Consider the following 25,648-nt stretch of genomic DNA (forward strand, 5'->3'; position numbering starts at 1 on the left):
AATCCAAGGCCCCTTCCTCAAAAAAAACAACCACCCAAACTGTATCATGCCAGCTCACAGAATTAGTACTTTGAACTTATGAGGAAAGTTCTACATATACCTACCATTAAAATTATAGGGCATCTAAAACTGTGAGGGCAAGGGAGGGAGATGAATGTGGAATCTTCAGTTTTGAGGTGGTTTTATTTACATTAATTTACAGTGTTTGAGTGAAGTACAAATAGTCAGATTTATGAACTCATATATTTATTTATTTTAGGATAACAAGTATAGAAGCGTATAGAAAAAAATCTGTCCAGAATTTTTTGATGATACAAAGAAAATCCAGAGAAGTTTGGCAAATAAATCTAAATGCTAACAAGCGTTATTTATAATTTTCTGTCTGAAGGAACTAATCATTGTAATCACATTCAAATTACACTGTAACAGCATTACTATTAAAAATCTGTTTGCTGCTATTTAAAAAAGACTGTTAAGAGCCTGATTTTTTTTTCTTAAATACTTTCCAATTGTTGTAAACAGGATTAAAATAAAGCAGCAATATTGTGAAAAAACCTTCCAGGTGTTTATAAAATTAAATATGAAAGAAGTCACTCTTATTAGAAAACTCACACCAAATATGCCACAGACTAAGTCAATGAATTCCATAAGCTGCAGTTAAACTTGCCAATGAACCCCACTGGAGGCTGGATACATACACATGCTAGCTAAACTCCTCCAAAAAAGCTCTGTGTGTGTATATACACTTGTGCATTAAGTACATAAAACAAAATTAATAAAGATATTTTCATGTATTTTCCCCAAAAGCTATAGAGAAAGCTGTGCAGGATGGGGAGGCAAGGAGGAAAGAGGAAACATACAAACCTTTCTGATAGTGTCATCACTACCAAACTGCTACCTTAATCACTTTTTTAAAAAACCTTTATCACTAGGCTTTCTCCCTTACTTCCTAACAAAACAGACAGTAATGCTTATTTTGATTTGCCTTCTTCAAGAAAGGGGAAAAATTCTTTAGACCATGGATACAGACCAAAGTAGCTAACCTAAATGCTATGCCTTGCTGCAGTCTCTCCCCCATCTCTTTGGAGCTTGCCAATGAAAAGATTGTTTTTCTACTGGTTCTACATGCTGAAATTAGTTCAGTATCCCAAGAGTACCTGCTGTTCTTCGAAACAAGGGCTAACCAGTGGCAAGAGAGTACCAAAGAGCTGAAGAAGTAAGCAAAAGGACAATGAGGGTGGCATCCCAACTGAAAAAACAGGGGCAACTAGACACAACTATTTAGTCTCATAACAAGACCAACGGGAGAACATAGTATAGAAACCATATTACTTGCACTACACATTCATAGAGACCATGCCATTGGTAGTACTGGACACTTACTGTCTACTCGTGAAAACTGAAATATTTTAGTACAAAAAATATCCATGTATTGAACTTGAAAGATAACAATAATCCAGGAGCTTTCCAAAGGTTAAAGCTTGGGAGTTCACATCAACAGAGAGATGATTTGTTTGTTCAGACAGTAAGTTTGAGTCACCTGGCTCATTCAGCATGCAGAAGTTTTACCTTGTTCTCCACTACTTCAACATTCTCAAAAAAGCTGCAGTGTAAACAGACCGTGAAGTTGTAAAGCATGTATTTTATTTTTCAGCTCTGTTCCCTCCTTTTTTACAAAGGAGGTGTTTTTCCCCCATTTCTCCTAGGGATGTTAAGGGTTTTAGCGGGTGAGGAGGGCACTTGCAGAAGGGTGGGACAGAAAGGAGGTAACATCAAATGACAAGTGCAATCAAAATACAAAATGAGGAAGGATATGAGAACTGACAAAAAGTATTTATTTGCCTTAAGTTCTTACCTTTGCATACAAAGTATACAGATTGTGATATTTTCAGTGGTTGTCTCTAATTTCTCTTCTCAAAAAAAGGTGCATTTTAGCTCTAACCTCTCAAAAGCCCCTGCACCAACTCCTGTCCCAAACCACCACATCTACTCGTTCACAAATGCTTCTATGTGGAGTCATTGCCACTGTTTGTATAACGATACAAAGCTATTGTGCAAGTATTTAAAACCAGCATGCTGCCCAAATTTTCTCAAAAAAGCTGGCACACCAAAACAGTATTGCAACACTTCATATTTCTATTATACATTAAAAATTTCTTAGAGAAGTAGCATTTAGCAGGGAGAACTGTTTATGCAGGACAAATTAAATCTTGTTGAAAGTGATCAAAGATTCATAATTTCAAAGTGAGCTGCATAAGTCTTAGAATGGAAAGCATTAATTAACTTACAGTTTACCAATCCCTGTCAAACCAGAAACACTTATACTGTGGATATGTTAACAGTAAGACTTGCTTGCACAAACATGGATGTGCAAGGGCATTTTAGACAGCCTAAAATACCAAAAGTATCTGCTTAAGCCTGCTACATACAATGGAATTTATTAAACTTTTTTTTCCTGCTAGGATAGCAGGTACAACACAATCAGGATACCCCCTAAGGCTGCTAAAATGAGCCGGTGACTCCTGTGTTTATGCAACGAATTCATTCTAGATGGGCAATTTCCAAACAGTTGTGGTACTGCAGCATGTTTTCATTTAAAACATAAAGGAACTCAGCATGATTTTAACAAGAGTCTTTTAGACAATTCCCCTGGCCCTCCTGCCTTTCCTCCAAAGGATCTTATCAAATGCTTATACATCCAAAAGCTTAGAACTGATGATGACATCACATTCATGTGTGACCACAGGGAATGCTTGGAGGCACACATCCCACACATGCATGTAACCTGCCTATCAGTGAAACCCTAGGGGAAAAAAGTGCCCTCAAAACAGAAGTCTGGCCCCAGACACACAGCTGGCACAGAGGACTTGCTTGAACAGCCATCTATTGTGTTGTTTCGTCAAAAAAAAGAAATCTTCACACTAACTGTAATAAACTACTTGCATCCATTTGTGATCAGCACTAAAAGTTTATTTTCCACTTGTCCCAATACAATGTTCTCCTAAAGAGCCTTCTGTCAGCTCCCCTTCTTGAAAAAGATGAGAGAAAATGAAGATCAGACCCTAAACATTGCCTGGAAACAGAGAAGTCTCTTCCAGCTGAACATCTCTGCAATGATATTTAACCACTCTTCAAAATCAATGAAGTCTGTTTGCATATATTAGCTTATCCGCAATCCTATAAGTCTTTTCTTGACCAAAAGGTAGGGTCTTGTTTTGGTTTGGAGTGGGAGGAATTAAAGAAGAAATACTGATACACCTGAAGTCCACACTCTCCCAAAGCATTACTTTAACAGGGTTTCTCCACTTCCCTACTCTTACCAAAGGACATCATCCTTACTTTGGTGCCTCATGCCAGAATCACTTGGAAGTAGGAGGACACAGATCCCACACTCACTTTGAGGACTGTGGAACACACTAATGGAGAAAAATCACTCAATGAATGCAAGACTAGTTGACATAAGGGCCAAAATTCACGTTTTCTATTCCATGAATTAAACTCTTAGAAGTTAATTTTGTGTGTGACTGAGCACCACTCAATTCCTTTTGCAGATCTAGGCTACATTTTTTTTCAACTTAGCATAAGCTTCTAGCAGTGGTACTCCTACTTCGGTGAAAGTAAGTCCATCCTCACTGGAACTTCATGCTCCACTGTGAATTTATTTTCTCTCTAACACTAAGCACAATGGCAGACATGCTGGCACAGAGTCCAGCAACACAGCACACCAGAACAGCAAGGACATGTGTGAACCAGAAGTATACCATGCCTGAGCAACAGCACCAAAGAAAGGAAGAGGGTGTCAAGCAGAAAGCGTTATGTTACCTGAAGGTAGTGGTAGCTCTCAGTCAATAGAATTGGAGCTGCATGTTTAAAGAAACTATTAGTTAGGCCAATAATGTCCAGATAACATTCATTGCTAAGGTGCTTCCAATAGCAACATGAGATGAACAGACTTGTTCTAAGCAGCTTGGAGGCCTACTCTTCACAGCATGGCCAGGAATCATCACTAATAATCAGCCTTCAACTTGTTAATATAAGGTGCGATAAGAATGTCAAATACACTGTCAGATACTTGGGGAAGAGGCAAGCCATATTAGAGCTAAAAGCTTTTTCGCAGATTTTTTTTTCCAGGGGAAAATTCATGTTTTAAACATTTTAAATAGAAAAAAACCTGATCTTGTTACACTTGACATATTGCCTTAAGACATTATTTTCTTTTTAAGCTAATGAATGACTGCATGAAGCAAAGTTTCAAAAGTACAAAGTAAACTGACACATGAGTGAGAGCTTTTAGATCTCTGACAGAAGTGAAAAGGAGCTTCTTTTGTGGAAGACAGAAGATGAAGGTGCAGCTAGGACTAGAAGGTACAGTGGGAGTAAGCTGAACAGATAGACAGAGAGGAAAGAAGTGTGTATACGTAAATATTGAAATTGAATGGGGGGGAAAGCATCTTCATGAAACAGGATGTCAACTTAAGATGGTCCTCCATAATAAGAATGCCTTCTTTACAGCTTGGAAATAATAAAAAAACATGTATAAATACCTGACTCTAAAGTATTCAGCAAGACTTTGTCTTCTCCTCACTATTACAATGAGACAGTAATTAGATTCCTGGTCACGTAATCTATTGTTTTAAAGTTCTGGGCAAATTCTCAGAGCCCATCCAACATCCTCAGACATGCTAACACTACGTAACAGAGCTGAGGGGGCCTCCACTCAGTTTTTTAGAGTACTTAGTTTTAAATTCGTATACAGACACAACTGCCTTGCTAACAAAATGCAATACTTACATCCTAATAATTTCCTGCCTTTTTGTAAAGCTAGCAGCTATTATGAATCTTTTGATGAGGACTACAACCAGATATGAATATACTAGATGTACATTGGCCTATGTGATTACTTCCTCACAGACTTAAAAACTAAGGTCATCAATGATGCAGTCAGCGGTGCTTGTAGTAATTCTTATGCACAAGAGTATTCTAAAGGCTACCATAATGCAAAAGCATATATTCCATTAAACTGACAAGCATTGGTTTCTATAGGGCTCTGGAATCTTTGAGTAGCTCAACAGAAGTCAACTGAACTTATGGGACACCACCAAAAAAAAGAAAAAGACAACAACATATGACATTATGTTTTACCTGAATTTAGTTTTAAACATTTAGTTAGTTTAAAACATTTAGTTTTGCACCCAATACAGCAGCCTGTATGAGACAAAACAGAAAAAGCAAATCCATCTTTTCTAAATTAGCATCATGGCTCCCAACACAGATTATACATAGTAGTTGTGTTAATGCTGTGACAGATCTCACTCCAGCCTTTCCCCCATCTTCACGATCACTTAAAACTAAGCTTCCCTCTGGAATCATTTGTCAGCTTCCATTCCCAAACTTGCAAGACCCCCAACAGCTGCCCTTCTACACAGTCCTATCAAACCCAATTCCACATCTTCTCATTTTCAACACCTCAGTCAAGTACACACCGCTGTGCCCTTCTTAAAATTGAAAAAAGTGATAGAACCATCATAAAGCAGCAGTAATCCAATATTAGGTAGATACAAACAGGAAAACAGCAAATATTTTGCTTTTGTAAGAATGCAGATGTCCAAGAACTTTACTCGAAACCAGCTGACAGATATCTTGTTCATTGATCCATCTACTAAAGCCACTGAGTGGGTGTTCCAGTCTTCTCAATGAAAATCTCACCAATGCTTCAAAAGAAATGGGACCTTCTCTCTCTCTCTCAACCCATACCTATGATCAAGCACTGTGGCTGGTATTTTGTCTAGCTGAACAAATCAGTGTCCTGTTTGATGCTTTTCATCAAGATAAAGACTGAAGCTCTGCAGTTGTACATTTTTGCTTATTTACTTTATAAACTGAACTATTCAAAAAAGAGCTTTCACTGAGAACTACACAGTCAGAATATTACAGAGGCAGTTGCAGGGACTGGTAAAATATAATAAGCTGTGCATGTTGTTATAGCAGAAAATTCTAATGGGCAGCACTTTCTAACACCAGTTTGTAACTCCATAAAATGCAATTACACCACAGGCATTAATGGTTTTAATTGAACCAATTATGTTCTGAGAGGTAAAAGACTAAAAATACATACTAAATTATACAAAGTCTTTAGCCTAAATAACACTTGGGAGTTAACAAAATACTTGTGGGAAAACATACTACAGATGGTCAAACAATGTAGCACAGTGATATCCTATGCAAACACTATCACTTTGGTGTGTTTTTTTTATTCGCTTGTTTTTTTAAGTAGATTCTTGCTTCAAGCTCTGAACAGTGTGTGTTTGGGCCAAGACTGAATGGTTCACTATAAATACCAGAAGGATTGCCCCCTTTCCCAAAGAAAATACCCCCCCCTCCCCAACTCAGGGTCAAATTAAAGCATTCAGAGAAGGAAAAATAAGAGATTTCTATTTTTCCCACAAACACCATTTGCAACAATATGCTCATGCATGACAAAGAACAGAGGAGGGAATGCAACTAGAAGTCTATTTCTTACTGCTAGTCACTCCTTTAACTATGGTAGTCCATACTCCATGCTTCAGACTTAACTAGGTTTAGCATCACATTTTAGGCATCACTTATTTAGAAAAGCACTTTGTTCCCATGAAAGCACCTATTCGGTGTTTCTCAAAGCTTTATTAAAAAAAAAAGGAAAAGAGTCAGTTGTCTAAAGCAGGAAGTTATACTTTGGCACACAGGTGCCTCAGAAAGCTGGGCTTCTTCAGACTAGAGATGAAAAAGCTAGCTTGGGGAGGCATGGGTTGCTAATGTCTTAAACTATCTGAAGGGACAGGTTGGGGGGAGTGCCTAGAGCAAAGAATGAACTAGGCCCTCCTCCAAGGTACACAGGAAAAAGAGACCAGAGGCAACAAAGTTGCAGCAAGGGAAGTTACAGTATCAAGAAGTTTTCACAATGCGGGTAGCCAAACACTGGGAAAAGGCTGGCCAAAGAGGCTGCAGAAGCACACCTTCAAAGATTCAGCACAACCCAACAAGGTCCTGTGCAACCCAATCCAACACCAGAAATGACCCTGCTTTGAATGTGAGAATAAACCAACATAACCAAGTTAACTGTGCATCCTACAACAGTCATGCATAAACAGTTATAAATTTTTCCACTAGCAATAATCTGGCTACTCTAACACAGTGCTATGGATAAAACAGCAGACTCAAGCCCAAAGGGCAAGTCAACAAGTCGCAGATATCACTGCCAAGAATAGACCCTAAATCTTTTCTTCTCCCCTCCTCCCCCAACCCCTTCTGTAGAAGAACATACTGTTACTAAGCAAGACAAAGGGAAGACTATTTTTACAGGTTTCTGCACAAGGCATAGTGTAAAGATCTCCACGGAAAAATGTTTAAAAAGCTTTTTTTCCTCAAGCATCCTTAATCCTGTGTCAAAATCCCCAACTTTTGTTTCTCTAGGCAGTGCACAGTATGATAGCTATAAGCTACAAAACTCCCATCAGTTCTTAATTATTTTGTTTAGTATTAAGTAAGTCCAACAATTACTGCAAACTTTAAGAAGTTTAAACTACTACAGTAAAAGTATCCATGTATATTGCGGTTGATCAAGTCTGTTTCATTTCTGTTCTTTCCCAAAGCTTCCTAAACCAAGCAAGTAAACCACTTCTAATGCCACAGGGTGCCAGGCACAACAGCTATCTCCTGTCTCCTTCACCAGAAATAAGTCAACCTTCTGAACTGAGAAACTACCTGAATCTTTGTTTAAAATATTCAAGTAGCAAAAATTGCCATTGGCTGGGGGTATCAGGAGCAAAGGTAGAGAGAAAGCCAGCCAGTAGTGTCAGGAGTAACGAACAGAACATTACTTGTTTAGCAGTTGAGTGGTATCATTTCTATCCAGTTTTCCTACTCTACATGAGTAAAGGAATTGCTAATACCAAATATATATTAAGAATTAGTCCTCCTGCCCTACCTATGGTGAGGCCATGGCAAGCAGTTGACTGTTGATTAACTCTGAATACAAAGATTTGCTCAACAGCACATATTCCTCCTTGCTTCATCACAGTCTTTCCTACACTATGTGTGGGATACATCTGACCCCTTGGGTTATTTAATGAGAGGCCCCACAAATGCATGATCAAGACTTAAGTCACCATCTAATTGCTACCTTTCTAGAGGCATAAGAATTTACTGACAGTAGGATTTAAGATTAGTATGTGCAACTTTACTTTGTATGTATGCTTGCAGCTTCAACAGTAAATACATTTAAATATATCTCTGCTTCTAGACAGCTTGCCAGGTTAATTTTGCTTCATGTTTTTACTTGAAGGATTAGTTATGCAAGTGCCATATCATTATCTAACTGTATTAATCCACACAATATTCAACTCAAACACTGTTTTCAGTTTTAACTCACACCTCAAAGGGGCCACGAAAGACATACAACACAGCAAAGGCTCAGACATGTGGACCACCTTCGTACAACAAGCAGTTAAATACACACATCCAGATCCTTCAGCCCAGAACAAAAAAATAAATAATCACATGGCTGCACACTGCTCAGGATTTCATGGATGCAGTGAACAGAGTTGTGCACAGCTGTTCACCACCTCCTCCAGTGCAAGAATTAGAGAAAAGTGAAACCAACATGCTGGAGACTCAAAACACCTCAGAGAACTGGCTCTTCACACAAGCAGCAATTAGGCTGCAAAACTCCTTTCTTCTGGGCACTCTTGATGCAAGAGCTCTGGATAAAAAAAGCACACCTGGAGCTATTAAATACAGACAGAATCACATTTCATGGAAGCTGGGATGAGCCTTGCATGGAGACACCACAGGCATTTCCCTGTGCTTACACTCTTCTTCCTTGGCACTCTCTACAATCCATGGGATGAAAGACAGGACAGCCTTGTTGTTTGTGCTTGGACTAAGACATTCAATTTATCACAGGTTGTCACAAAAGTTTTTTTATTTTTTAAACTAATTAACAGTATACACATTTCCAAAATAATAATAATAATATAGTAAATGACTGGTTTGTGGTTCACAAGCCAGGAAAGGACAAGATACAAACAGGATCATCTGAAGTTCCATGCTTGAGACAAATGAACCTGGGAAGCACACAGAAGTTTTTCAAAACTCGCTGTGTTCAGCACAACCATACTATCCCCAGAAATCCAAACACCATCATGCACAATATGCCCACTTAGATGGCAGACACATTTGTGGAAGTTCAAGTGTTTTAATGAATGGTTTTATTAAGAGACAGATCCACTCACTTATTACTTCCTACACCCTGGCATCCCACTGAAAGAATTAGGTGTTTTACAGCACTGCATAGATTACCACAAGCTTGCCAGGAATCATTGTTTCAAACACTCAGTTATTCTACCATTAAGAGATTATAGTTGAGAAAATGCTCTGTAAATCAGCCTAGTAGTTTACTCAATCCTTAATCCCATTTTACAAGATCTAGGCTTTACCACTATTCTCTGCCAGAACCCAACAGGACGCCTGGTAATGCTAAGCGAAAAGTGCCATGTGTAATGTAGTAAAGGTTAAAAAGCCAAATACTTCTTTAAAAAAAATAATCAAATTCCCTCTTACTTCCCTCCCACATACACAGACTTTTCCAGGCTCCCGGGCTGTAGGGCATTGGTCAGTACTACAATTTGATTATCAGAGGATGGCTGGTGAAATGCAACATATAAAATAGCACTATAAAAACCTCCCAGTTCCCGTTTTCAGAGGGCGGGGGAGGCTGCAGCAGTGCCCCAGGGCTGCGCAGGGTGCAGGCCGCCTCTGCCCGAGCTGCTGCGGGCAGGCTCCGGCCCAGGCCCGCCGGCCCTCCCCCCCCACCCTGCGGCCAGAGGGATGGTGCCGCAGCCCCCGGCGACAGGCAAAAAAAACACAAAACAAAACCAAACAAAGACACCACCAAAAAAGGGACACTCAGACTGCCAACATGAAACCAGCCTAATGCACACTCTGCTGCTACCTTACCGTTCGTAGGGCTGACTAACGGCTGAGCTGGGGATACAGGGACACCTCAAAAATACGGGGGAACGGAAAGGGGAAGGAAAATTCTCCAAAAAGAGGCGATTCGAGGGCAGTTTATTTACAGGTTACCACAGACAGACTGGAAAACGTTTTCAGGAGCGACAGCAGCCCGGCTGAACGCCCTCACAAGTTACCCCCAGCGTCTCCCCCCGCGGCACACCTGCCCGCGCCCCAAGGGACACACTCCCTGTCAACCAGCCCCCCTCCCCCGATCCCGCCCCGCCATTAGGAAGCGATGCTGCTTTTCAGCGGGTCGAAGGAGGGAAACGAAGACGCCTGAAGCGCCGGAGTGGCGGCGGGGGACGGGACGAGGCGCCCCGGCCGCCCCCAACACCGAGGCCCGCCGTGGAGGCCTCCCAACCGCGGCGCGTCCTGCCCGCCTCAGGAGGCCCCACCGGGCCGTGACGACGGCTCCGCCCGCCCTGGAGACGCCTCCGTCGGAAGGGCCGGCGCGGAACTCCGCTCTGGGTCCGTCCCCCCCGCCGCCGCCGCCGGGGCGGGAAGCGGAGCCGCCCCGGCGCTGTCTGAGGGCCGGCCCCCGCCGCCACAGGGAGGGGACGGGAAGGAGGGGGAGGGGACACCGCCCGCCCCGCCGCTCCCCCCGCCCGCCCCGGCGCCCCCAGAGGCGGGCGGTCGCCGATTGCTCGCCCGCCGCCCCTTGCCCTGCCGAGACGGCGCTCCCCTCCCCGCGGCGCAGGCCTAGGCCGCCGGCGGGCGGGCGGCTACCTGCGCTGGAAGTCCGTCTCGAAGGGGGCCAGGTAGGGGTCCCGCTCCAGCAGCTGCGTCAGCTTCGGCGGCTGCGGAGGTTGCGTGCTGGCGGCGGCCGCCATCTTGCCCGCCGCGGGATCCGCGCCGTGCCGCGCCGCCGCTATATACACCCGGGGAGGGGGGCCGGGGCGGGCGAGGCGCCCCCTGCCTCTCACTGCCCGGCGCCGCCCCCAGGCCGGGGCAGCCCGCCGGGGCCGGGAGGCGGCCGCCTTCGCCGCCCCTCCCCGCCCGCCGTGCCAGCCGCCTGGGGCACGCTGCGCTGCGCTTCCCCACACCCTCCCCAAATCCCCCCCGCGGCGCCCGGGGCGGCTGTGTCGGGGCTCTGGGTGCCTTAAGGGAGTCGGGACGGGGAGCGGGGTGGAGGATATCGGGGGGCTCTGTCCCTGGCTCCCCTGGCGCGGACGAGCCAGGGGCTTGGGTTCGCAGCCCCGGGGCTCTGCCCGCGGGGGGGCTGATAGCGAGAAGGGGACAGGGCGGGGATGGGGGGAGATAGTGTAAAAAAGCCGTTCTCAAAACGGCGCAGGGTGTCTGGGCGGGCGGAGGGGTGAGCGCGGGCCGGGCCTGGGCCGCGGCGCTGGCGGAGCCAGCCCTGAGGCGGCGAGCGGCGGCCCGAAACGCCGGTGGTGAGGGGCTGGTTGGTGAGGTGAGGGGCGAGATGTGCTCTCTCGGTAAAGGAAATTAAAAAAAAAAAAAGTCGCTGTCGGAGCCGACCTCCACGGCAGAGGGGGGTGTCTGCCGTCGCCCGGCGGTCCCCAGTTTGTTTTCTTAGTGCCTCTTTGATGTCCTTTTTTCAGCGCGTCTGCTGCCGGGCGAACTCTGCGTTCCCACGCACACAAGAAAAACCACGCACCACCACACACACACCCCCCCACACACCCAAACCAGATTTGGTGTCATCATGAATGCTAGAATAAATTTCTCGACTGTTTGATAGGGAGCTGGCGTGCTCACAGACAAGGTCAGCAAAACAAGACTCCGGGGGCATCCGTGAGTTCTCATAAACACCCTGTCTGTACAGCAAAATGTTGTTTTACTGGACACATAAAGAATCTTAAACAAAGTAAAATTAATTCAGCTGATCCTAATGTGGCTCAAAATGCTGAATAGCTCAGGTAGATTGCTGTGGAAGTTTTTAATCTAATATCAGCATGTCTTATTTTTGGATAGGCCACCAGATATCCAAGGCAACTAATCACTAGCCTGACCATGCCTCTAGGCCAGCATTTAGCACTTTTATTTAAGGTCCAGCAATTTTGCTTCATTTAGACATGTAGTAAGAACGTGTATTTAGAGGCCTCTTTTGAATGCTTTTCAGCCACCGTTTATAAACTTCAGCTCCTGGATATGTTACCTGCTTTCCACAGCCATCTCCTAAATTGGTATCCTCAGTTTGTAACTCATCTGCCCTATCTTGGTGTCCTCTGAATTTTAGTGCTGCTTCCCCTTCCTGTCTGCCAGATAACTAACAGCACAGTGTGCAATGAACACTAGCAATTCATTTATTACTTTACCCAAAACTGGCTGCAGTGAAAGTTTCCATAATGATTTGTTTCATTAACAGTGTACGCTTAACTACACTGTATTTTCTTCCTTGCAGCAGTTTCTAAATACACACACAAAAATCCAAGTACTTTTGTCCTTTTATTTCTTATGGAGTGCAAAAAGTATTCCCTGCCCTAAGAATGAGTAGGGCAATACTCGTACTGTGTGCTATAGCAGTTGCCCCAGCAGGAGGCCTAAGCGGTTTTTGTTTGGTTATTGAAAGAAGTAGCATCTGTGCTGTAGCAGAACTACCTATCATATCCAGCTCTGACAGCTCAGGATTTCTTTTTTTCCCAGTGCCCACCATTTTTTCAGTCTCATTGGAGACTGAAAAACTTTTTAGAAATATCTGTGCTTCTCAAAACTTTCTGCATGGCAGTGATCCCAGTGCCTGTGCTAAAACAAAGTTTAACAGCTCTTATCATCTCACTCTTGCTTCATGCATCATACTATGTGCATCGTGTTCTTTTGCAAATGTGTCGCTCATTCTCACAGTTAACTAGTTTGGCAGACTAAAAGGAGAGTAATTACAGCTGATTATCAAGAGCCAGGAAACTGGTTTTTTACAATAGTTCTGTGTTGCCTATGCTGCTGCTGCTGTGGAGCTTCGAGGTGTTTGGTACTGGAGAAGTCACCTGTGGTTGAAGTGGAGTTAGGAGGGGAATTCCTGCAGCCATTGAATTCATGAGCATAGGAAACAGGAATTTCACTCTTAGCACAGTCTCTCTGATTTTCTTCATTGTCAGGAAGCTCAAACAAGTTCAGAGAACCAGTATTAGCTGTTTGGCATAAACCCAAGAGAGAGATTTAGAAATCAGCATTAGCAATTTGTGTAAACAGTAGGAATATAGCTGTGACTTTCAGCTCCCTGAAGACAGGGACCCCTTCTTCATTTGGAAGATTTTAAGTAGAAATGACACAGTATCCAGCTTCACGTCCAAGCAACCCTGAACTTCAGAAAGTTAAATTCTGCAAATAGCCCCTGTCCCTATAACAGACAAAGCCCAAATGCTATATTTAATACTCTGTGAACTGGGAAATTGATTACCATACCGTTACTATCTACTCATGTGCTGGTTTACAACTTGGGCATGATTTTATCTGCCTGCTTTGTCACAAATAACTCAAAGATACTAAGGCATATATTATTGTGATGGTCTATTACACTGTGATCTAGCGAAGACTCAAAGGCTGAGGCTGGCTTTCAGGACGCTGCCATTTAGTCCTCTACCTGGAGGCAAAATGGCAGTTCAAACAATGAACGTTGTCCCAACAGCTGAATGCATCTTTGTGCATTTGTCAGAGATTGATACAAAGCTGGCAGCTGCTGCTGACAGTAGAAATAGGAAGAGGAGGACTGTTTGTAATAACTGCTCTTTTGGGGGGACAGCGGTGGATCATATAGGAGTGGTGTCTAAGGCGTGTGTGTGGCACTCAGTTACTGCTGAGGCTGGAGTCTATTAATCCACTCTAAACTAGTCTTTCAAGCTCATGCCTAAGTTATGTATACTTTAAAATGTTGCATAGCAATGCTGAGCAGTAACTGCATAGTTACTATAACGTCAATTTAGATATTTTTTAAATATGCAAACTTCAAATAAAAATCAAAGTGTTGGATTAAACAACATTCAAGATCTGGAAAGCGTTGAAGAAAAATGGCTACTCTTGTCATGCAGTACGTCCGTTTTGATTCACTACTATTTTGCACATATTTTGCAAAAGATGACAGAGATGCTAAACTGTACAAACTGGGTTAAGACAAAATCTTTTTTCATTAAGGCACTGGTTCAGATTCTCCCTCATCAATAGTGTCTGTTCATATCTCAGCCAGAACAGATCTGTGTGGTCTCTGGCTTTGACTGGCTCTTGCAGAGCCAGTTCCTGAGCTCCAGGTGCTTCTAAACCAAGTAGCTTAGAGCGGACCTGGTCCCTGGTCCTGGCCTGGCTCTGTAGGATGCTTCCAGACCTATCAGAGTTATCTTTGGGGTACAGGATTCTGCACCATGGTTGTCATGCACCACTGCTAATTTCTAGACTGTCCAGTCCCACAGCTATGAGATAGATAGGTAGATAACTCATACACAAGTTACAGTGTGGTTCCTGCCATGTCAGTTCCCAGACTGCTCAGAGCAGGAATATGGTGAGGATTTGCTGGAGTTACCTTCTAGCCTGCAGGGAGAGAAAGAAGGCAATGGCCAAGGATGACGTGTGTCCAATTTTTATTACAATATGGGTCATTGCAAACATCCATACCTGGATGCTACAGTGTGGTCCCAAATACCACAAAGTTCTGCTTTGCCTATTCCATCATCTGTGCTCCATTTCAGCTGTAGGCGGTCTATAGACTCCTAGTTTAATCCATCTGAGAAGAGATGACAGGTACCAAAGACAGCAAGATATTTTTTAACTCTGCTATTGTGATCATTTAAGAATTACTGATCTCGCAAAGTAACAAGTCACAAGGCATGTCCTTTTTATGTTTAAATTCAATACTTAAAGGCTATATCCAAGATCTGTCATCATTTCAGTCTGGGCAGAACTCCTCCCAATTTCTTTCCCTGAAAGCCTTTTTACATCTAGGTGTGGTTGGCCCACTTTATTGCCCGCTTTACTTCCTTGCACATGAGGAGATGTATGCATTTTTTAATGCTATTGCACCTTTTGATATCTTAAAAGTTAGAAGTAGCCCATGGCCAAGGACTGAGAAACACAGGAATACACGAGCTCTCCCCTGTGCCTATGTTGGGTCCCACAATGGGCACTGTCAAGAAAATGTGTTCCTATAGACAGAGGCAGCTGTTCAAAAAGATTGGCATTTCAGTATTCCAGGAGAATGGATTCTTGAACGATTCCCTATGTCCGGTATAGAGGTGTAAGACATCTGAGCGTATTACAGTACATGTTGCAGCTTCCCACCATTGGACTGTTTTCTGCATGTTCAGTACATGGAGTTCAATATTTAGAAGAAAACAAGCTTATTTTGCCACATTGGCCAGCCATACTTACCCTTATTATTTGTTCAAGAATCCATAAGAAATAATTGCACAGTTGTCATCCAGATCCAATACAAATGCCCCCCTTAAAAAAAAATAATTTCTCTTGGTAGTCTTCTCAGACAGATTGAACATTAGGAGTGGAGATTAAACAAGCTACTTAGGCCTATCTTTGGATTCTCCAAGTTGAGACACATAGGAGAGAAGAAATGGTCACTGTTGCACAGCTGCTGCCAAAGCTAGACCTCAACAGCATGCCACAGTTACATAATTAAAACTGCACTTCTAGTAAGGATTCAACTGTTCGATTACATACGAAGAACAAAGCACGTATCCTTGAAAATTGCAGCATACGTTCCAAGAAAGTGTTAGCATATCCATTAATTAGTTTATAGGTTTGGGGGGGGTTGGTTTTGGGTTTAGGATTTGTAAGAAATGTAGGGTATTCATTGGGACTATCTTTTAAGGTCTTACTTCTGCCCTGTCGTGGTATCAGGAGCTTTAAATAACATCACGTCTTTAAAGATCAAAACTAATGCACAATCTGAAATGCTAAAAAGCCAGTTTCAGGGTTGTCAGATTCCAGTAAGCACAGTTGATGGGAATGCCATTTGCACTTACCACGCAGAGCAAAATGAAAACACATTCCAACAACCCGAAAGTCCTAGATAATGGCTGTTTCTTGCTTTCACAATATTGCAGTAGTATTATGATTTGGTGTCCTTATTTTGTATAACAGAGTATCAAAAAATGTAAATATCTTTCATAGTTGTTTACACAGTAATCAAGACACTTCAAAGTGTGATACCAATTAAAAAATATCAGCAGATGTAGAACAATATTTGTTGTGAAAATGCCTATGAGTCTCACTAAAAAAAGGTTTTAATTTAGCAGAAAGTCTTTAGTTTCAAGTAAGAAGTTATGAACAGGAAAACTTTAGGAATATCATAATATTTTTGGATGTTTTAAATACTCTGTTGTATTTAGGTCTTCTGTATGCATTTCTCAAAAGCAATTACTGCCAATAATAACATTCTACAACTGCCAATACTGCTGTTTCCTGGTATTTGCATGTGTTTATGTGTTGGGGAAGAACATAAAACGTTCGTGACTCTCTCCTTAATGCCATACCCACAGTATTTGGTAACTGTCACCTCTGTCTTACAAATCTGTGCTTATCTCTAACACTTAGGAAATAAGTAGCTTGAGCTCTCCAGAACAGTTGTCCCAAAGGAACATTCCTGATATTATTGCAGCGGGCTTCTGTAACAATATATTGCTATTAAACAAACAACTTATTAACGGTAGCCAAATATTGTATGGTTTATATCCAGTACACTTAGAATTAAGAATGAAACACCAAGGCTTCAGCAGCAATTTTGCTTTCTTGTTGTTCATTGCCAGGTCTTTCCTAAAATCCTTGACACGTAATCCTACCTAAGAGGTCTCTTGAAGGCTGGTTGCATGGTCTCGCATCCCTCCCTGAAACGCTACGGGCATTTAGGCTGACTGGCCTCTTGCTCAGAAAAGAAAGTGAGGTTGCCAGGTATCTGTTCAGAGGGTAACACATCTGATCCTGGGGGAGGACAAGTGAGGTGAGAAGAAAGGAGGAGATGCATGTTGCTAATGCTCTGACAGCTCTGTCAATATAAATTCATTAGTATGTGTAGAACTGTTTTAGTTTTCAGAAAGCAGATTGCATTCACCAATTTAGGTGTGTACTAAGTTCACCACAGTAAAAGCAGATGAAGCCAGTGCAAATTTTGTGTGAAGTGCTGAACTTTTGGAAGTCCAAAATGCTTTCTGCAGAAAGTCTTTTAAATCTTGGCAGTATTAGTTGTGCCATTCAGTCTTCTGTGCACTCAGAATCTTGCTATAGGCAGAAGAGAACACCGTATATGGAACTAAGAATTTACTGTTAGTCCAGTAAAAATTTTAACAGTATAATTGTCCAAATTATCTGATTAATATGAAAAAAACCCACCCTCATTAATAGTGCAATTTAAATAGTTAAACAGAAGACACTCTAGCACCTATGCCTTTCTCTTAATATTATGCGCCCCTTCCCGGTATGCCTTGAGGTCCTCAGGTTGATGGTTTAAGTCTTCCTCAGGCAGATGGGGGCAGATGTGCTATGACAAGGCATTGGCCTCCTCAGGTCTTTGCCACACACCGCCTGATCTTCATGGGAGGAGTGGGTGTCTCCCTCCTCAATTTTGAGGATCCCAGCTGAAGTCTGATAACTGCATAACAGCGTCTCCCAGATGCAGGTGACATTAGGGATGCTGTTGGTGATGCTGCCCAGGGCTGTCGGATCCTTTCCCCTGGCGGCACTCACAGACGCGAGCTCACACGGGTTTAGCAATAGTCATTCAGGCACTAGGCAAGCAATGGCAATGGCAAAAAATAACATGTACCAGGCTAAAATTCTCCTTTTTTGATAGATGGTCTGCTGAACACAGGCTAATCGTTACATGAGTCCAGCCGAGATGTTGCAAACTCTCCTACAACTCAAGGCTTCTTAACAAGACTGAGTGATGGTGCTTGAAAACAATCATTTTTTTCCTATGTGGTCTTGTGTAATGATAACACTTAAGGGTCTGAGGGTATAATGATGTATGACCATTGTACAATCACTGAAGCTAGTATAACAACTAAAATTACAACTGTAGGGTGTAAAGTTCAGGTTTCTGTAGGTGTCAGAAACCATAGTCTTGCTTTTAAGGTAATGACGTAATTTGTATCTTTACATTGCATGCGTGCCTATCATTGGGTATGTTACACGCTATGAGATAGCGCACAGTGATTTCTGTATGTATATGAACATAAGCAAATCCTACATAGATAATGGCACAATGACTCGAGCAATTTCATAATCACATCTTGGTCAAATTCTGATCTAAGCAATTGTAAAAACACTGAAAACTAAAATCCGGACACATGTAATGCGTGTCTTGAGTTGTTGTTTTTCTGGAATCTGCCTAAAGAGACTATGAAGAACATCTATCATGTTCAATAATCCATCTTTATAAATGCACCTCTCATCTCTGCAATGACATAGCTATAGATCTCCACAGTTACCTGATTAGCTCTAGTTCAATAATCATGCAACACTACATATTATAAACATAAGTAACATTTTGATACCCTATCAGCTTAGGGACCCTTGATTTCCACCACTTTCCAGATGTCTTAAAATATCCCCAGTACAATAAATGAAGGTGCAGTCTTCACAATCCCAATGATACAGAGCTACACTTAACAGGTATACAATCTGTTGCCATAGGTGATTGTATTGTAGGCAATACAGTTTTCCATAGAAAATATTTTTACACCTCAGTGATTCACCTTTTCTTCTTAGAGCACTCAAAATTCTGTATTTTTTAAATATAGAAAGCTTCATCCAAGACAAACACATACACACACGCACACTTTTGTTAGGAACATAGGTATTCATAGATTAGTAAGAAGTACATCTGTCTTCACGCAGAAACAGGTTTTCTGTGGCTTGGGGAGGAATCCTTTAGGTAGGATCCCTTGTCTCTTATTACCTAGGTTTGTGTTTTGCTCTTGTTTTTAAACTCAGGCATGGCATTTGAGTTAAAAGAAAAGTAGTATGGTTTTTACTTTTCCTGTATGCATGTATCATAATAAAAATACCTGGTAAAGAAAACTAAGCGATATGCAGCTTACAGCATGCATACATTTGGAAGGGATTGCTTATACTATACTATCTGTGGAAGATAAAATAAGCAAATATTATTACTGGTAGTTATCTTAGTTATCCAGGCTAGAGAACCGCCCTCAGTATGAGTTTCTGAGGATATCCAGGTTAATTAGCTGCATTTCTGTTTCCTGAATATTTTATGTTGAAGTACATAGTAATAAAACAACTACTTCATTACTACATAGTAAGAAAATTTGTTTTGTGTTAGAAGATAACTTTAGTAATCCTCCATCTGTTTTTGTTTTGCTTTGGTTCCATCTCTTCTTTGAAACAAACAGCTAAACATTTATATTTTAATTCAAATAGCAATCTTTACAATTCTGCGTAATTTTTGACCGTAAGATATTAATTACAACCATGTATTGTACCGGTAACTTTTGGGTTTCCAAGTTAATGTGATCTGAATTCCAGTAGAATAGTTTAAGGGCTGATGGCTCTCAGTCAGTGTTCCTCAAACACCCTCCCTCTTTGATATCTCTTTGAGCCCTTTGTTTATCTCGCAAAATTCTCCCTGGATGTTGGATTCAGTCGCCTAATCCTATTCAAGAAATGGTTGATAGCACTGCCCAATCTGATTTTAGTTTAACCAGCCACTCGGTGCAGATATTTCTCACATTTTTGCGATCAGCTCCTGGAGCAGGGCATCATGCATCAGCAGCCACACGTCTCACAGCAGTTCTGCTCTCTCCTACTTGAATATTCAGCTGCTTTGTTTGTTAGCACTTCATTCTCTTCCTCTGCCTGCTTAATCAGAATAGCCTTCTGAATCGCACAGATCACAGCCTGTGCCAGGTGTTCAATCTTTTTGCATTATATTATCTTCTCAGGCAACATCCAGGCTCTTCATTTTCCACTTGTCCCTTAGTTCCACCAGGACGGCAGCCCATCCCCAATAATAAAGTTGTACTTCGGTGTCTGTAAAGGTGAGGTGTGAGCAATTAATTGCCTTTTTCCTTATGCCAATCTTCAGTTAGTGATCTGGTAGGGGGCTTGTTGGAAATATTGTCGCAGTACTGCATCTCTTACCCAGTTTTGTCACATTGTTTCCATGTGTGTGTTTGTGCTAGGTCTGACTGTTTTCTTACTATACTATTTCCTACCCCTGCTTATGTGCATGGACTACTTTTCTGCCTCTTTTTACTTGTCGTCTCCTTTTTGTCACCTTTACCGAAGATAAATATTTGAGAGTAAATGCTGACAAAAATAACAGGTTTTACAGCTTCTAAGTCATACACTCTCATGGGTTTTTGTTTGTTTTTCTTGTTTACTAGTATTTAGTGTCCCCTAGATCACTTCTTCCCTCATATGGATTGCTAGCTCATTCCATACTGTGCCAGTATCTATAGGCCCTAAAACTAAAAGCATTTTTGTGTCCAGGACATCCACTACAACTCTTTAAATGCACCCTGGTTCAAATTCAAGGCTTGTCCATCTGTACTGTGCACAGAACTTTGAACAGAGGCTGACAACTTTTTCTGTTTCTAATACATCTCTGCTTTCTTTTGGCTTGCGAGCATCCAGATGATACAATCAATTCTGGTCTTCCTTTAAAGCTCATACAGTGTTATACATCCATTCATAGTAGGCAGTTGCCACTGCAGAAACTGACTGATTGGCAAGAACCTGTACCTCAAAGACTTAGTCTCTGCTGAATATGCCATTTCTTCAGCTCAGCCATTTCTTCTAAAAAGAAGAGGAGGTTGGATATTTCTAAGAGGAGAGTGGGCATGTCAAGTAAGGGGTTGGATTTGGTTTTCTCCTTCCTGGTTTCCCCTCTACCCTTGTTTCCCCTTCCCCCCTCTGTCAGCCTACCTGATTTTGTCCTTTACAAATAAGCCATAATAAAAACAAAATCTGTACTCAGCTGGGTCATGAGAAAGGAGCAGAGACAGAGATCACTGATAACCTAGGACTATGATCAAAGGCTTTTAAAACAGGTATCAGCGAACTTTGGGCTTCTGTCCACTGTCCGCCTATCATCAGCTTGCTCAGACTGCCACCTATTTCCTCCTCTTCCTCTCAGATTTTCATGTCACGTTCACCACAGAGATTGCCACTTAGTCAAGCAAGCTTTGCCTGGATAGAGTTGCAGCCAGATCATAGAGTGATGTAGCTACTGTTTCTCTGCTTTCCTTGGATCCTTAGTGGTTCTGAATCACCTGGGCTGCCCAAAATTCATTTGTTTTACTGTAAATGAGATACTGGCCCGGACACAGGAATGCACATCTGCTACATTCATGGTCTTCTATGATGACTGTAGGCTTCCACCTACAAAAGATTTGCAGAGGGTTGGTTGCTCACCAGCATACTGGCAGCGTTCACGGAAGGGTTTGCCCGCATCTCCACTGATTGGTTACACTCAAAATCTCGTGTACTATGCCACTTACATAGTGCTGAGAATGTACTGTTAGTCCAGTAAATATTCTAATAGTCCAAATTATCTGATTCATACAGAAAAGCCTCACTTTTCTGATGTTATGGTCACCTTTCCAGTGTGCCTCTATGTCCTGAGGTTGGTAGTTCAAGTCTTCCTGATGCAGATGAGAGAGGAGGCTTACTTATGACAAGTCATCAGCCCCTGAGGTCTTCACAAGAAGAACAATAATGTTTGTTTTGGAGGTTCTAATTCCTCAGTCTTGGGTATGTTTGGTTTTATTTTTAAATCTTTTTCTTACACCATCTGCGTCCCTCTCATTGATTCCCAGATAGTTTGAATATTGCACAATATCTTTACTCCAGGGCTCTCAGCAGATATCTGCCATCCTCTGCAATTTTATTCCGCTATTATACAAATGTTAACTCTACTAAAATCAGTAGTTTCAGCAATATAAAACTGTAATTCCTTAGTGGAGAATCCAGGAGACAGGTTAGAGAGCAGTGGTTGATTTTTCAAATTCACAGTAGTTTTGCTGAAATACATAGTCAGCAGAGCTGTATAAAACCGGAGGTCATTGCATCATTAATTTCAAATTTGTCATTTAGCTACTTGAGTAAAGTATCTATAAATGGAAGACATCACGAACATTTATAATGTTGCAGTACAAAGGCCCATTTTACAGTCTGTCTGCGATTTAGTAGTTTGTCAATATAGAATATAAAAAACTTGAGTCCAATATCTCTTCCAATTTGTTCTGGTTTTGCAGAATTTGTCAAATTTATGTTAAAATTCTGACTCAGGTTATGAAAAGCCTTATATCCATGACTGTTGGGGCCATGAGCAAATCAGCTGATTGTGTGCTACTCTCTTATATTAACCAGCTGTTCTTAGATAAATATGCTGTAGAAATACTTAAGTACTCAAAATGTTCTGGTAAAAAAATGCAAATATTTTTATGTCTTGTTTTATTCCAGCTCCTTTTCCTCAAAGAATCTGAAATATGAATAATTGTGGTAGGATAAATGAGAATACAATAGGATAAATGACAAATGGAACAGTAGGTATACTGAATCTCTGGAATTCATCTGCCGTTTTCTTTGTGTCATCACTGACTCTCATAACATGAGTGTTCTAGGCAAAATTATTGTTATAGATATATATTTTTGCCTTACTATCAACCTATAAATGTAACATTTTTTTAATCAGTGATACAGTTCACTGTCTCTGGTCAGTCAGGTCAGTAGTAGTCAAATACCAGCCATGTTAGTACACTATAGAAAAGGAATCCTTTCAAAAGTCTTTCATGACTTACCCCTATTAAAACTTAGTCTTACAAAACATACTAAGTCCTCTCCTGACATTTTTCCATTCGTCGTTATTTAGCTCTTTTAACGTTTGCAGCTAAGGCATTAATTTATGCAAATGAAGAGATTTCTTCCTTCATAAAAGATCATTGTCCAAATGGTTATAATTATTTGTTCTATTTCCTCTTTCTGCTGTTTCAGCTGCAGAGTTAAAATACCGAATTGCTCTTACAGTTCATGAATTATCTGTTGTGTCTTGACCTACACACTCCTTCAGCTGTCTCCTCAGTAACTCCTGTGTTGTCATCTGTTTCAACACATGCACAAGAAAAACTCACAAAGGTTTCCATTCTGGGAGCTGAGTCATTTTCTAAATCAGGACCATCATCCTTTGAACACAAAATCTTCCTCTGCAGAACTTAAGGGCAAGTATTACGTATGTGATTTTACATAGGATGTTTTAGCCTCTCTTACTTTAAATTATGTGTCTGTCTGACTGAAAAGCACATAATTTAACAGCATCCACTAAAATTTTCTATTGTATTCATATCCTATATGTTATTTAATGCCAAAAACTTAGTTATCTTTCTCAGTTCTGTGTTCTGTTTCCTTTTATTTTTTAATCACGATTTCAAAACATACATCTTCACTGGTTTGGTTTTTGTACATACATCTAATTTCTGTGTACTGTGACTACATTCCTGTCATCCAGGAAACCTCCAGTGCTTAAGGAACATAACCTCCTGTACAATCAAATTGTTATTCAAATCGTACCATTAAAAGACACTCACGGTGAATATCAATCTGGCTGAAGTCATATGATATACCTAACATTTAAAAGGTCTGACTGATGAGGACATATATTAGACATCCTGAAAGTGAGGATAAGGCAAGACCAGCTGTTTTTTCTTATCCTTTCCTAACACTATAAAATACCATACACATTCTTTGTATTTCTAAATGAACAGACTTGCTTTTAATCGTGTCTCTGTGCTTGCCAAAAATGTATACTCCAGTAGGTTGAAACCACTCTAGCACTATTACAAGTTATTAACACTATGATTTTTCCTGTTTGTCTCCAAATTGCTGGGTTACTTGCATCTCCGAATAAATTTACGTGAAGACTTCTGAAGAACTCTGTGTTTTGAGTTGTATTACATTGTTTGAAATAAAACATTTCAGCTGATTTCTCCAGTATAATTCTTTTCATATTTTAGGAATTTTCATGCTAGCTCTGTTTTTATAAATACTGCCATGATTAAATTTGTAATCTCCCTTTTTTACGTTTTCTTCCTTGCTTTATTTGCTTGCTTATCTTCTCCCTATCACTTTTCCAGCTCTTTTTTGGTTTAATGTGCTTTTTTTCCCCTCTTTTTTTACAGTAAGTAATGTTTAAAGTTACACAGAAGAAAATCGAGCCCCATGTCAGTGGATGAGATAAGCTTTATGGTTTCTTCATGATCTCATTGCATGTTGGTGAAGGGACAGGACTGTGCAATACGAGATACAAGTGTCATCAGAATTTTTCCGTGGTTTTGTAAGGAGCTGCACAAGGAGCCATTCCTTTTCTGTAAGATGAAGCGTGGGTATTCATAACTGTAAAAAAATAAAATACCAACACTGCCAACAACAAAAAAGTAACTGCCATATGTTGTTCCTCATTTTTCTATTATCCTTTCTTCAGAATGAAGCGCGGTTATTGGTATTCAAGGAAAAAAAAACACCTCCACAATAATAAAAACTATCACCGGTTGTCTACCAGTTTTCTAAATCCAGAAATGTTTTGAAAATTTAACCTACATCATTAGTCAGGTGTCTTGCCCCAGTTTTTCATCTTGAGAATGAACTAAAGTATTTCAGCCTTTAGCATCTGTCCTCCTTGTTCACATGATTTCATTTGTATTTTGGGGACCAATTTTTCATAAACATCAAGACCTCTTTCAACACTGACACAATAGTGAGGAACTGAGGTGGGTTCTGTTGTATTTCTGTAGTAAATTACCTTCATTTTATAACCTATTCAATACTCAGAAACATGAAAACAAGGCTTTTTATAAATTTGAATCAGGTCCATTGTGCCTTTCAGGTTAATGTATTTTACATACTGCTTTGAGTGCAAGTTTGCATATTAACTGAAAGAGGTTTGATTAGTTTTATTCTCTTCATTCTATTCTTTTCAAAAAAGTCTTTTGCATTGTATATTAGCTCTATTAGTAAAATGTATAACATCTTCTCTGATAACTTTCCATTGAGTTAGAGAAGATTCAACAAAGCCTTTAATTTCTTTTGTCTTACATTGTAAACCTGGATAGTTAAGGGAAAATAAAATCTTCCAAGAATATGGTATCTGCGTGTAAATGTAATACTGTCATTCATCGTTAGAGATAATATGCAGAGGTTATAGCTGTGTGAGCTATTTAAAAATCTAAAGAACCACAGTCAGAATATAGTCATGTTTGGAGGAGCAGTACATAAAAGTTATCCCTCAAGAACATATCCTTCTAAAGGGTAACCAAATATAATTATTTTATGTGGTGCTGTATAATTGAGATGACTTGGAATTCCCCCTCTTGTAACACTTTTGATCTAGCTGTTGGGTTTGACAGGCTAAGGTTAAATCTCCTCCTATCGCGGGTTAGGAAATACTTGTAGTGCTAAGAATAGCTCATTAAAGGTGGATGGAAAGTCTCCTTTTCCAGTGAACGTATTAATTACCATAACACTCAGTGAATTTATCTTTGCTGGCAGAATGACATACCTTGCTGCTCTATCAATGAAAACTGAGTTTCTTGTTGATTACACTGTCACTTGCCTGGAATAACTGGGTCCAATGAAGTAAAAATGGGGAAAGTGGGGCAAGATTTTGTAAAAATATATGGTCCTGTTC

General features: G+C 41.0%; 1 protein-coding gene and 1 long non-coding RNA gene across 6 annotated transcripts in view; one reads left to right on the forward strand and one right to left on the reverse strand.

Annotated features, from left to right (window-relative positions):
• The window catches only part of GBE1 (1,4-alpha-glucan branching enzyme 1), a 387,946-nt gene that overhangs the window by 152,457 nt on the left and 209,841 nt on the right, over positions 1–25,648 (reverse strand). Inside the window, exon 1 of one of the 5 annotated variants that reach the window (XM_063347765.1) lies at positions 10,777–11,003. The exons of 1 other annotated variant lie outside the window; for it this stretch is intronic. In XM_063347765.1, the coding sequence (XP_063203835.1) occupies positions 10,777–10,880 (104 nt within the window). In that variant the 5' untranslated portion in view covers positions 10,881–11,003. Of the gene's footprint in view, positions 1–10,776; positions 11,004–25,648 lie in introns of those variants that run through there. 3 more of the 5 variants (XM_063347776.1, XM_063347794.1, XM_063347785.1) reach the window with 3 other exon arrangements.
• LOC134521391 (uncharacterized) lies at positions 10,503–24,131 on the forward strand. Its single transcript, XR_010072735.1, has 3 exons — positions 10,503–10,808; positions 21,574–21,720; positions 22,963–24,131. It is a non-coding gene; the product is annotated as an uncharacterized LOC134521391 (long non-coding RNA).

Source organism: Chroicocephalus ridibundus, chromosome 1 (assembly GCF_963924245.1).
Source record: "Chroicocephalus ridibundus chromosome 1, bChrRid1.1, whole genome shotgun sequence".
NCBI classification, from domain to species: domain Eukaryota; kingdom Metazoa; phylum Chordata; class Aves; order Charadriiformes; family Laridae; genus Chroicocephalus; species Chroicocephalus ridibundus.